At 37.5% G+C, this 13,325-nt stretch overlaps 1 protein-coding gene across 3 annotated transcripts in view; it reads left to right on the forward strand.

The window, feature by feature from the left end:
- Positions 1 to 4,539, forward strand: part of LOC136252088 (E3 ubiquitin-protein ligase TRIM56-like) — a 28,864-nt gene extending 24,325 nt beyond the window's left edge. For 2 of the 3 annotated variants that reach the window (XR_010699349.1, XM_066044463.1), the window contains one exon: positions 3,891 to 4,539. Coding sequence is in view for 1 of the 3 variants with exons in the window: in XM_066044463.1 (XP_065900535.1) it covers positions 3,891 to 3,919 (29 nt within the window). In the remaining 2 variants the exon portion in view is untranslated. The remainder of the gene's footprint in view (positions 1 to 3,890) is intronic. The other variant, XR_010699350.1, reaches the window with a different exon arrangement.
- Positions 4,540 to 13,325: the final 8,786 nt, after the last annotated feature.

Below are 13,325 nucleotides of genomic sequence, written 5' to 3' on the forward strand. Positions count from 1 at the left end.
TACCATGTAGAGAGTTCAGCTGCAAACAAATCACCCTGTAGAGAATTCAGCTACAAACAAATCACCCTGTAGAAAGAAGAAGTTACCTTGTAGAGAGTTCAGCTACAAACAAATCACCATGTAGAGAGTTCAGCTAGAAACAAGTCACCCTGTAGAGAGATCAGCTAGAAACAAGTCACCTGTAGAGAGTTCAGCTAGAAGAAGTTACATTGTAGAGAGTTCAGCTACAAAGAAACTACCATGTAGAGAGCTCAGCAGCAAACAAATCACGCTGTAGAGAATTCAGCTACAAAAAAATCACCCTGTAGAAGGATCAGCTAGAAGAAGTTACCTTGTAGAGAGTTCAGCTACAAACAAATCACCCTGTAGAGGGTTCAGCTACAAACAAGTCACCCTGTAGAGAGTTCAGCTCGAAGAAGTTACATTGTAGAGAGTTCAGCTACAAAGAAACTACCATGTAGAGAGTTCAGCTGCAAACAAATTGCCCTGTAGAGAATTCAGCTACAGACAAATCACCTTCTAGAAAGATCAGCTAGAAGAAGTTACCTTGTAGAGAGTTCAGCTAGAAACAAATCACCCTGTAGAGAGTTCAGCTAGAAACAAGTCACCATGTAGAGAGTTCAGCTAGAAGAAGTTACATTGTAGAGAGTTCAGCTACAAAGAAACTACCATGTACAGAGTTCAGCTGCAAACAAATTGCCCTGTAGAGAGATCAGCTAGAAGAAGTTACATTGTAGAGAGTTCAGCTACAAAGAAACTACCATGTAGAGAGTTCAGCTGCAAACAAATTGCCCTGTAGAGAATTCAGCTACAAACAAATCACCCTGTAGAGAGTTCAGCTAGAAACAAGTCACCATGTAGAGAGTTCAGCTAGAAGAAGTTACATTGTAGAGAGTTCAGCTACAAAGAAGCTACCATGTACAGAGTTCAGCTGCAAACAAATTGCCCTGTAGAGAGATCAGCTAGAAGAAGTTACATTGTAGAGAGTTCAGATACAAAGAAACTACCATGTAGAAAGTTCAGCTGCAAACAAATTGTCCTGTACAGAATTCAGCTACAAACAAATCACCCTGTAGAGAGTTCAGCTAGAAACAAGTCACCCTGTAGAGAGTTCAGCTAGAAAAAGTTACATTGTAGAGAGTTCAGCTACAAAGAAACTACCATGTAGAGAGTTCAGCTGCAAACAAATTGCCCTGTAGAAAATTCAGCTACAAACAAATCACCCTGTAGAAAGATCAGCTAGAAGAAGTTACCTTGTAGAGAATTCAGCTACAAACAAATCACCCTGTAGAGAGTTCAGCTAGAAACAAGTTATACACTGTAGAGAGATCAGCTAGAAACAAGTCACCCTGTAGAGAGTTCAGCTAGAAGAAGTTACATTGTAGAGAGTTCAGCTACAAAGAAACTACCATGTAGAGAGTTCAGCTGCAAACAAATTGCCCTGTAGAGAATTCAGCTACAAACAAATCACCCTGTAGAAAGATCAGCTAGAAGAAGTTACCTTGTAGAGAATTCAGCTACAAACAAATCACCCTGTAGAGAGTTCAGCTAGAAACAAGTTATACACTGTAGAGAGATCAGCTAGAAACAAGTCACCCTGTAGAGAGTTCAGCTAGAAGAAGTTACATTGTAGAGAGTTCAGCTACAAAGAAACTACCATGTACAGAGTTCAGCTGCAAACAAACTGTCCTGTACAGAATTCAGCTACATACAAATCACCCTGTAGAAAGATCAGCTAGAAGAAGTTACCTTGTAGAGAGTTCAGCTAGAAACAAATCACCCTGTAGAGAGTTCAGCTAGAAACAAGTCACCATGTAGAGAGTTCAGCTAGAAGAAGTTACATTGTAGAGAGTTCAGCTACAAAGAAACTACCATGTAGAGAGTTCAGCTGCAAACAAATTGCCCTGTAGAGAGATCAGCTAGAAGAAGTTACATTGTAGAGAGTTCAGCTACAAAGAAACTACCATGTAGAGAGTTCAGCTGCAAACAAATTGCCCTGTAGAGAATTCAGCTACAAACAAATCACCCTGTAGAGAGTTCAGCTAGAAACAAGTCACCCTGTAGAGAGTTCAGCTAGAAAAAGTTACATTGTAGAGAGTTCAGCTACAAAGAAACTACCATGTAGAGAGTTCAGCTGCAAACAAATTGCCCTGTAGAAAATTCAGCTACAAACAAATCACCCTGTAAAAAGATCAGCTAGAAGAAGTTACCTTGTAGAGAATTCAGCTACAAACAAATCACCCTGTAGAGAGTTCAGCTAGAAACAAGTTATACACTGTAGAGAGATCAGCTAGAAACAAGTCACCCTGTAGAGAGTTCAGCTAGAAGAAGTTACATTGTAGAGAGTTCAGCTACAAAGAAACTACCATGTAGAGAGTTCAGCTGCAAACAAATTGCCCTGTACAGAATTCAGCTACAAACAAATCACCCTGTAGAAAGATCAGCTAGAAGAAGTTGCCTTGTAGAGAGTTCAGCTACAAACAAATCACCCTGTAGAGAGTTCAGCTACAAACAAGTCATCCGGTAGAGAGATCAGCTAGAAGGATCACCTTGCAGAGAGGTCAGCTACAAAGAAATCACCCTGCTTCATCTTTTCTTCTTCCTGTAGTAAAGAAAAAATGACAGGTTAAAATCCCTAAAGCCGGCCATAGGCCGGCTTTGGGGTATACAAATACAAAAAGAAGTGAAATCTAATCCAAAACAGCCAAGCTGTAAAAAAAGAGTGCGGCCCTGAGAAAGGCTATGGTGAAAAAAGATGTGAAATCCAAGGTGGCGGCCAAGAAATGGCTGTGATGGTAGGTTAATGGTAAAAATTTTAATAACAACAATTCAGGTGAATTTGGTGCCGCTTGGTCTTGGCACAAAATTCACCTGAATTGTCGTTATTAAAATTTTTACCATTAACCTACCATCACAGCCATTTCTTGGCTGCCACCTTGGATTTCACATCTTTTTTCACCATAGCCTTTCTCAGGGCCGCACTCTTTTTTTACAGCTTGGCTGTTTTGGATTAGATATATATATCAATAATCATTTTGATACAGTGGGAAGTAATAGTGTTGCTGAGGGTTTATATAATGTTTAAAAAGTGCAATCGCATGCTTGCTACTGAAATACAGTGGTAATAGAGGTTTTGCTATGATAAAATTGACAGTAGTACAGCAATAATAAGGTTGCATCTCCTCATATACTGTATTATTAATTTTTATTCCTTGTCTATTAATACATTAATTTTCAGAAACCCCTTTTTTAAAGTCCTAGATCCGCCACTAGGCCTGTGTCAAATATGCCAGCATAATAAAAGCATACTATGCTGGATTGTTATGCCAGCATAATGCTAGCATATTGAGTGGACATTTCAAACTATAGAGCTTAATTCCATGAAAATAGATTGATACTCTCTATTAGAGCAGTCAGTGGAAACTGTAATAGAGTACTCAAATGCGTTGTACATAGTTCCTTAGATTGATACTCTCTAATAGAACAGTATTTAGGTATTTCCTCGTAATTCTGTAACTCTCACTGCAATTCATTTTAAACCACAAAAAGTTTGAGCTATGATAGTTAACGTACACATGGACTGATTTTCAAGCCATTCACCTAGGTGGTGGTTTACCCTGCAAGTGTCACTTAATAATAATTAAATATTTTAAAAATAGATTGTAGCAACATATTGGAAGCATTTCTGGTCACACAGAAGGCACGTTTAGGCTTAACCAATACTGCAAAGATGCTATAGAGGTATTATGAGGCTGGTTTCTGGTCTAATAGTTTCATGGAAAGTACCAACTTTTGTTACGATCCCTACTATACTGTACTAATGTGTAAAACAGTAGTGTGGTTTGCTTATTATAGATGTGTTTATTTGCTGGTATATATTTTGTGTTTAGCCCACAGAATCTTTGAAAGAAGCCATTAAAGGTGTGATAGAAAGCAATGAGAAACTTCAAGATAGCCTAAAAGAACTAGCAATGTGCATAAAACATCACACAGAAAGATCACGAGCTGCAAAAGGAACAGGTTTGTTTGCAGCTTTAGGAGGTGGGGCAGTGTTTTTGTTAGGATTAGCATTTGCTCCAGTAACCCTTGGTGCCTCTGTTGCTCTTAGTGTTGCTGGTGGTATTACAGCAGGAGGAGGAGTTTTAACAGTTGGAGGTACCTTTGGAACACAGTACGTACTAATAAGCAATAACATAAGTGAAGCTAATGTGTGCATTAAAGAATACAAAGAATGCCAGAACATTTTGGTTGAAGAAAGAATGATATTCAGTGATCTGTTTGCTGGCATTGATCTGCATAGATTAACATATGATGTTATTGCTGATCAGATAATAAAACGCTTGCAGGATGAAAAGGATGCCTTGAGATCTATTATGTGCTAACTGTAACTTAGTAACAAGCTTTATTTGGTTATTATATTCAATATAGGACCATGCATACATACACTAACAGTTAGTTAAAGCTCTCAAGTGCTGATTTATAGCATGCTGTTGTTGACTGCATAGATGTGTTGAAACCATCATAATAAATGAGACATGTACATACATTTACAAATTCAGTAACCCTCGGTCACATGCGACCACAAGGCTGGTGATCAAGTGATACCAACGTGGGCATGGCAAGGGAGAAAAGTAATTACAATTACAAACAAAACCAACAATTACAAAACAAAACAAAAATATTAAATTACAAGTACATTATCACAACCACTCTCGGCAATCCCTTGCCATAAAAATCCTCTGGGATGCAGTCATACAAACCTTCGAGGCATCATCCAGCATCCGTCGAACCAGTGACCTTGTGATATTGATGTCCTTATCAATAAAATGTAATACATTGTAAGTGTTAGTGACTGAAAATTGCTGGAAGTGACCTAAAACGCTGATCTCAAGAGTCTCATAAAAGTTGGTAACATTTAACCGATCTAGCTCTGATAGAATTTGGTGGTATTCAGCCTTATTTTGTTTGCGAGATCTAGCCTGCTCAAGATGGTGGGCACTGTCCAATGGACATGTCAGTTCAAATAAAAGTATACTAGAAGTGACGGTATTATGGATAACAATGTCTGGTCTAAAGGGGGTCACAATCACATTAGGTGGAAGTGTAGATGGGGGTGACTCACTGGCTCGCAAGTTAGGAAGGTCAGCATAAACCCGGATATAGGGCAAGTCAATGTAAACCCTGATGAAACTGTCGACCAAAGACTGAATGACTAAATCATGTGATAATTATCACGCAATTGCTGATATAATTATATGCTCCTTTCTGTTTTAGCTGTCAAGTTGTATATGCACACTTAATTGGTGCTATGCAATAGTTTTATACTCTATGGAACATGTATCAAGACACACGGTAGTGTGTTGTGCGGCCCAAGAAGCCGGCGCGCCACACCGTGAGTATATTTACAGGAAGAAAGAAAACGTCATTTTCCCACCTTTGTATCTCGGTGATCCCTTATCCGATTGGAACCAAATTTGCTACCGAGTTGCCCGCCAGCCAGGAGAGTCTACATTCCAAATTTGAAGGATATCGCTCCAGCCATTTCCGAGATACGAGCTGCCAAAGTTTCAATTTTTTTTCTTCGTGTTTTCGCACACTTGCAAAAATTGCTATAAAACGAAAACGCGTGCTCCGATCGCCTTGAAATTTGGTACACAGAAAGGGAGTCCAAAGGCGAATCCTAGCATCCAATTTGGTGCAAATCCGATGAATGGTTCAGGAGTTATGACCGATTATTCGCGTAAAACAAGATCGATTTGTTGTCACGCCTACAGGGTAAACCGCTTCATAGAATGAGTTGAAAATTGCTATGTAGATGGAGTAACCATCGTAGGAGTGCCTTTTGGTGGTTTGAAAGGAATCGAGATAAAGACCACGGAGATATGACACAAAACCCAACCTGTGTCACAATTATGCGATCGATTTTTATGAATAAAAAACTATTAGTTTTCACGCCTACTAAGCAAACCGCTTAGAGCAATGAGTTGAAAATCGGTGTATAGCTGGAATAATCTTCATAGAAAGACCTTGCAGTAGTATAGAAGAATTGGATTACAAACCACTGAGTTATGATTCGAAAGCCAACTTCGTGTAGCAAATGCGAGATCGAGATACTCTAATAGAACAGTCACCCAAATAGAGCATTCAGCTAATTTATTTACTTCATTATAGAATTCTATTACATTGCAAGTTATTCTGTAGGGAGTTCAGCTGCAAACAGTTAATCTTATAGACAGTTCAGCAAGAAGCAAGTCACCCTGTGGAGAGTTAAGCTACAAATTGCAATGTAATTTCACAGGCACAGCTGAAAAACAGCCTCTTCGGCTGATGCTGTTTTCCCTGTATAAATACTACTAATAAATAAATAAATAAATAATAAATATATCACTAGAGATTCAGAACATTACAAGTCACACTGAAGAGAGTTCAGCTATAAACAAGTCATGCACCCTGTAGAGAGTTCACCTACAATTAAGTCACTCTCTAGAGAATTCAGCTACACACAAGTCACTGTGGGGAGAGTTCAGCTACAAACAAATTACCCTGTAGAGAGATCAGCTACAAACAAAACTTTGCAGAGAGTTCAGTTACAAACAAATCAGCTTGTAGAGAGATCAGTTACACACAAATCAACCTGTAGAGAGATAAGCTAGAAACAAATCACCCTGTAGAGAGTTCAGCTACAAAAAATCACCATGTAGAGACATCAGCTAGAAACTAGACACAATGTAAGGAGTTCAGCTACAAGTAAATCACCCTTTAGAGAGTTCAGCTAAAACAAATCAACCTGCAGAGAGATCAGCTACAAACAAATCATCTTATAGAGAGTTCAGCTACAAAGAAATTACCCTGTAGAGAGATCGGTTACAAACACATCAACCTGCAGAGAGATCAGCTACACACAAATCAACTTGTAGAGAGATCAGCTACAAACAAATCACCCTGTAGAGAGATCAGATAGAAACTATATAGACACAATGTAAGGAGTTAAACTACGAGCAAATCACCCTGTAGAGCGATCAGCTAGAAACAAATCACCCTGAAGAGAGGTCAGCTACTAACAAATCACCCTGTAGAGAGATCGGCTACAAACAAATCACCCTGAAGAGAGGTCAGCTACAAACAAATCAACCTGTAGAGAGATAAGCTAGAAACAAATCACCCTGTAGAGAGTTCAGCTACAAAAAAAATCACCCTGTACTACTGTAGAGACATCAGCTAGAAACTAGACACAATGTAAGGAGTTCAGCTAAAACAAATCAACCTGCAGAGAGATCAGCTACAAACAAATCACTTTATAGAGAGTTCAGCTACAAACAACTTACCCTGTAGAGAGATCGACTACAAACACATCAACCTGCAGAGAGATCAGCTACACACAAATCAACTTGTAGAGAGATCAGCTACAAACAAATCACCCTGTAGAGAGATCAGATAGAAACTAGACACAATGTAAGGAGTCCAACTACAAGCAAATCACTCTGTAGAGCGATCGGCTAGAAACAAATCACCCTGAAGAGAGGTCAGCTACAAACAAATCACCCTGTAGAGAGATCAGCTACAAACAAATCATCCTGAAGAGAGGTCAGCTACAAACAAATCACCCTTTAGAGAGTTCAGCTACAAAAAAATCACTATGTAGAGACATCAGCTAGAAACTAGACACAATGTAAGGAGTTCAGCTACAAGCAAATCACCCTGTAGAGAGTTCAGCTAAAACAAATCAACCCGCAGAGAGATCAGCTACAAACAAATCACCTTATAGAGAGTTCAGCTACAAACAAATTACCCTGTAGAGAGATCGGCTACAAACAAATCACCCTGTAGAGAGTTCAGCTACAAACAAATCAACCTGCAGAGAGATCAGCTACAAACAAATCACCTTATAGAGAGTTCAGCTACAAACAAATCACCTTGTAGAGACAAACAAATCACCCTATAGAGAGATCAGCTAGTAGCTAGAAACTAGACACAATGTAAGGGGTTCAGCTACAAGCAAATCACCCTTTGGTGAGTTCAGCTACAAACAAATCAACCTGCAGTGAGATCACCAAAAAGCACCTTGTACAGACTTCAACAAATTACCCTGTAGAGAAATCAGCTAGAAGAATTCACCTTGTAGAGAGTTCAGCAACAAAGAAACCACCATGTAGAGAGTTCAGCTGCAAACAAATCAGCCTTTAGAAAATTCAGTTACAAACAAATCACCCAGTAGAAAGATCAGCTAGAAGAAGTTACCTGTACAGAATTCAGCTACAAACAAATCACCCTGTAGAGAGATCAGCTAGAAGAAAAGTTACCTTGTAGATAGTTCTGCTGCAAACAATTCACCCTGTAGAGAGATCAGCTAGAAGAAGTCACCTTGTAGAGTGTTACGTTAAAAGAAACCACCATGCAGAGAGTTCTGTAATAAATATATGTATTATATATATAATTTGTACATTTACTGATAAATTCAGAAATATTTAAAGTATTTAAAATCTGCTTCATCTTTTCTTCTTCCTGTGGTAAAGAAAAAAGATAGGTTAAAAAAGCCCCAAAGCTGGCCATAGGCCGGTTTTGGGGTATACAAATACAAAAAGAAGTGAAATCTAATCCAAAACAGCCAAGCTGTAAAAAAAGTGTGCGGCCCTCAATGGTCTTGGCACCAAATTCACCTGAATTGTCATTATTAAATTTTTTACCATTAACCTACCATCACAGCCATTTCTTGGCTGCCACCTTGGATTTCACATCTTTTTTCACCATAGCCTTTTTGAGGGCCGCACACCTTTTTTACAGCTTGGCTGTTTTGGATTAGATATAATATACCCGCTAATTATGCTGGCATATTTAGTCATAATAGGTGCATGAGGCAATAATCATTTATAATTACACTAAACTATACAGGTGGGCAACCACAATTTATTAACATGTTACCAGTGGTTAGCAGTTGTGCAATGGTCACCTTTATTGTACACAATATGACTAACAGTCTAATCAGTCCTGTAACCGTTACTTGGTGCCCAAGACACTGCCAGATGCCTATTATAAATGCACTTACATCTACCCTAGTGAGGAAGTTATAATTAGCTGCTGTATTTATATTGCTATAACCAGTACTTAGTCACATCAAGCAGCCTGACTGTGCCATGCCAACTGTGAAGTAATTATAATGTATTTATACCAAGTGTGCTAGCACACATGATTGCGTTTGTTGAGTGAGGGTGGATGCCAGTCATTAGCCAAGGGTGGGTGGGTTGCAACAGCTTCAATCTTTATGACCGACTTCAGATTAAAAGCAATTCCAAATAGTTCCCATTTTGCCATGAGTAGAGATCGTGTGATCACTGTTTGCACATGCAATGGCATTGATTATTAACAAGTGTGGGTTCCAGTTCTATTAACTGGGATTCAATACTAACTATACTCCAAGCTCCCTTGTCTGTTAACCTTATTCACAGTGGTAAATTGTGTTTAACATCCTACGTTCGCTTGGCCTGCATGCACTCCACTATAGCTAATGGCATGCATCAGAGCCATGCATAGTTTGGGGATAAATGGGGCAGCCCAGGACACTGCTAGGTGCTAAATGCATCTGCCCTAGTGAGGCAGTTAGCTGCTGTATTTATATTAATTTTATATTGCTATAGCCAGTACTTATTCATATCAAGCAGCCTGACTGCACCCAATTTCCCCCAATCCCAGGCTTCCCAGCCAGCATGGTAAGATGAGCAGTGCATGAAAAGGAATGAGCAATAAGCAACAAATTAAGATTTCATCATCTTCTTGGTACTGCGGTACTCAGGTAGTACGCTGTTCTCAGCAGCAAGTCCATGTTCCAAGTCCTTGTAGGTCTCCATTACTTTCAATAGTGATCTATGTATAGGTATTACTTTGAAGAAGTACAGGATATAATGAGTGATATTATCTTTACTGATCTACAGTGGCTGTTTGACAATTGACTGCAATGGTTACACAATCTTATGATCTTTCAGATATTAAGGCCTCTGAAAATTTTGAAGTGTGACCCAAAGTATATATATATATTAAGGATTATCCTCTGACTTTACCATTAAAATGTTTAGGGGTATAATATTAATAGTTCAAGCAACAAGTTTAAAAAACAGTTTTTGAAGCTATAAAAATTATCACTCCAATGAAACAACCAATTGCAAATGGCATCATTGAGAAATATTTTTATACTTCAATTGTCTTCTTATAATTGATCATGAGCTACTGTAGGTATTAGTATTACTGTTTGAAGATTATTGAAAACAGACCATTAAAATATTGAAGTGACATACATCCATTGATAATTCAGCTCACACGATATTGATCAGGTGAAGAATGTAGCGCATTTCCCCGGAGGAGTGTTCTGTTGTCTGGAGGTTAAACTTGGGAAGTGGGAACATGTGCATGTGGTTGAATATCAACAATACTTAGTAACACTATGCATATGAATTATGTTGCAGGTTGAGGTTGGTGGCCTCCTTAGAAAAGACTTGCAGATGTTGCCAGTCTTTAATCCACATTTGCTTGGTTTGTAGCAATTCTGCTGCAGCTGCTGTCAGTGGTCTAGGACAGAGGGATGAAGTGGCTTAAACATGAATGCTACATCTCGGCCAATTAACATGCATGAATAACCAGAAGATAAACATGCATAACCAGGTGTCATAATGTCACAGTGAAAGGAAATGCAGATCCTCAAGAGAGACCGACATGAGTAGAAAAACTCAGTATATTATTATTATATAGAGAAATAAAAAGAAAAACTATAACAGGGAAATTAATTAATTGTTATATTACCTGTACATTTAATATTAATGCATTACAAGTTTAGGTAATAAACTTTTTTGCATTGTAATGATACAATTTGTATTCAATACATGTACAATTATGAATCATCTGTTACGGCAATGTTTTGGTTATTGGTATGTCACAAATCAGGTCAAGTAATACATTTTTGTTACGCTATCAAATATCATACTATTGTACTACAACTGTAAAAATATAAATGGTAAAGTTGAAAAACAAAACAGCTGCATGTATATACTATTTCATTGCTTATTGTTGCTTATTGTGTATCATTACTTTGTCTGCATATCCTATTCATACATCACAGTAGTATCTGTAGTTTATAATTAGTATTATGATGCAAAATAGTTGTAATGTTAATTGCTGCTTCACTACCAATATTGTTGTTTGAAATGTTAAATTCTGTAAGCGTTGAAACATCTTGCAGAGCTTTTGCAATTTTTACTGCACCTAAACTTTCTAAATTATTTTGATTTATGTAGAGCTTTTGTAGTTTAGATTTATGATGTAAAACAGCTGCAATGTCATCTGCAGCTTCACCACCAATGCTATTGCTGGAAATATCAAGTTCTTTGAGAGATGAAGCATTTTGTAATCCCTCTACAATCTTAATTGCACCTTCGTTCCCTAGATTGTTTTCCTTGATGTAAAGAATTTGTAGGTTAGTGTTAAGAGATAAAACAGTTGCAATGTCATCAGCTGCTTCACTACCAATATTGTTGCTTGAAATGTTAAATTCTGTCAGAGATGAAGTATATTGCAAACCAGCTGCAATCATAATTGCACCAGACATTTCTAAATTATTATTATTTAAGTAGAGCTTTAGTAGTTTAGTATTTTGATATAAAATGGATGCAATTCCATCAGCTGCTTCACTACCAATATTGTTGCTTGAAATAGCAAATTCTGTCAGAGATGAAATCTTTTGAAAACCCTTTGTAATTTTAAGTGTACCAGATGTTTCTAAATTATTATCACGTATGTATAACTTTAGTAGTTTAGTATTACGAGATAAAACAGCTGCAATGTCATCTGCTGCTTCACTACCAATATTATTGCTGGAAATACTAAATTCTGTCAGAGATGAAGTATATTGCAAACCAGCTGCAATCATAATTGCACCAGACATTTCTAAATTATTATTACCTAAGTAGAGCTTTAGTAGTTTAGTATTTTGAGATAAAACAACTGCAATGTCATATGCTGCTTCACTACCAATATTGTTGCTTGAAATAGTAAATTCTGTCAGAGATGAAGTGCTTTGCAAACCTCTGGCAATCTTGATTGTACCGGTTGTTCCTAAATTATTATCATGTATGTAGAACTTTAGGAGTCCAGTATTTTGAGATAAAACAGCTGCAATGTCATTTGCTGCTTCACTACCAATATTATTGTTTGAAATAGTAAATTCTGTCAGAGATGAAGTGCTTTGCAAACCTCTGGCAATCTTGATTGCACCGGTTGTTCCTAAATTATTATCGTGTATGTAGAACTTTAGGAGTCCAGTATTCTGAGATAAAACAGCTGCAATGTAATCTGCTGCTTCACTACCAATATTGTTGTTTGAAATATAAAATTCTGTCAGAGATGAAGTATTTTGCAAACCTCTTGCGATGTTAAGTGCACCATGTGCTTCTAAATTGTCATCATGTAAGGAGAGCTTCAGTAGTTTAGTATTACTACAAGATATAACAGTTGCAATGTCATCTGCTGCTCCGCTACCAATATTGCTGTTTGAAATATACAGCCTCTGGTAATCTACACTCTTGATCACTTTAACCTGATCTGGATGAAGTATTGTCAAGTACGATGCGTTTGACCTATAGGCATTACACATAACAGCTGCCAAGTAATCTGCTCCATAATGGTGCATCTTATTAAAGTTGTGGTCATACTCAACTTTTGATGGTATATTCAGTAAATAGACACCTTTCGAATGCATGTATGATCCACAAACTCTTACTAACTGAAATTTGGAAAAAAATGAAAGAGGCTTTTTTGTGAAGTCTGTAAAAGCATAGCTGAATGCTACATGGCCAATCGTGTTGAAATCCTGACGGCTTTTCCCCATATGATTTATGTGTTCAATTAATATACTACAATCATAGAAATTAAAACCATTAAACTGTGTACACTCAAAAGATCCATATCTGTTTGAAAAGATGACTATAACTCTATTTAATTCTGCCATATAGGTAACCAAGATCACTCCATCTGCTAAAGTTCCAAATACTAAACTTGTGCCTATTTGCCTTTCTAATATTTGTGAAAATGTATTAGTAACCTCAGTCTCTTCAATAGTATATAAAGCATCAACAGAAATGATCAATTCTTCAGTGTTCCACAATCTAAAAAGTATGCAGAGTTTATTAAGAGATTCCAAAGTAAATGAATTGAATGAAACATCAACGGATTTAACTTTTAGTTCTATCATCCGAAATAATTGACAAAAAACATTGCAAGTTTCATCATCAATGTAACAGTGTGATAAGTTGATCATTTCCCAATACTTATTGGGTGATCTTAAT

The sequence above is a fragment of the Dysidea avara genome, chromosome 1 (assembly GCF_963678975.1).
Source record: "Dysidea avara chromosome 1, odDysAvar1.4, whole genome shotgun sequence".
Lineage (NCBI taxonomy): Eukaryota > Metazoa > Porifera > Demospongiae > Dictyoceratida > Dysideidae > Dysidea > Dysidea avara.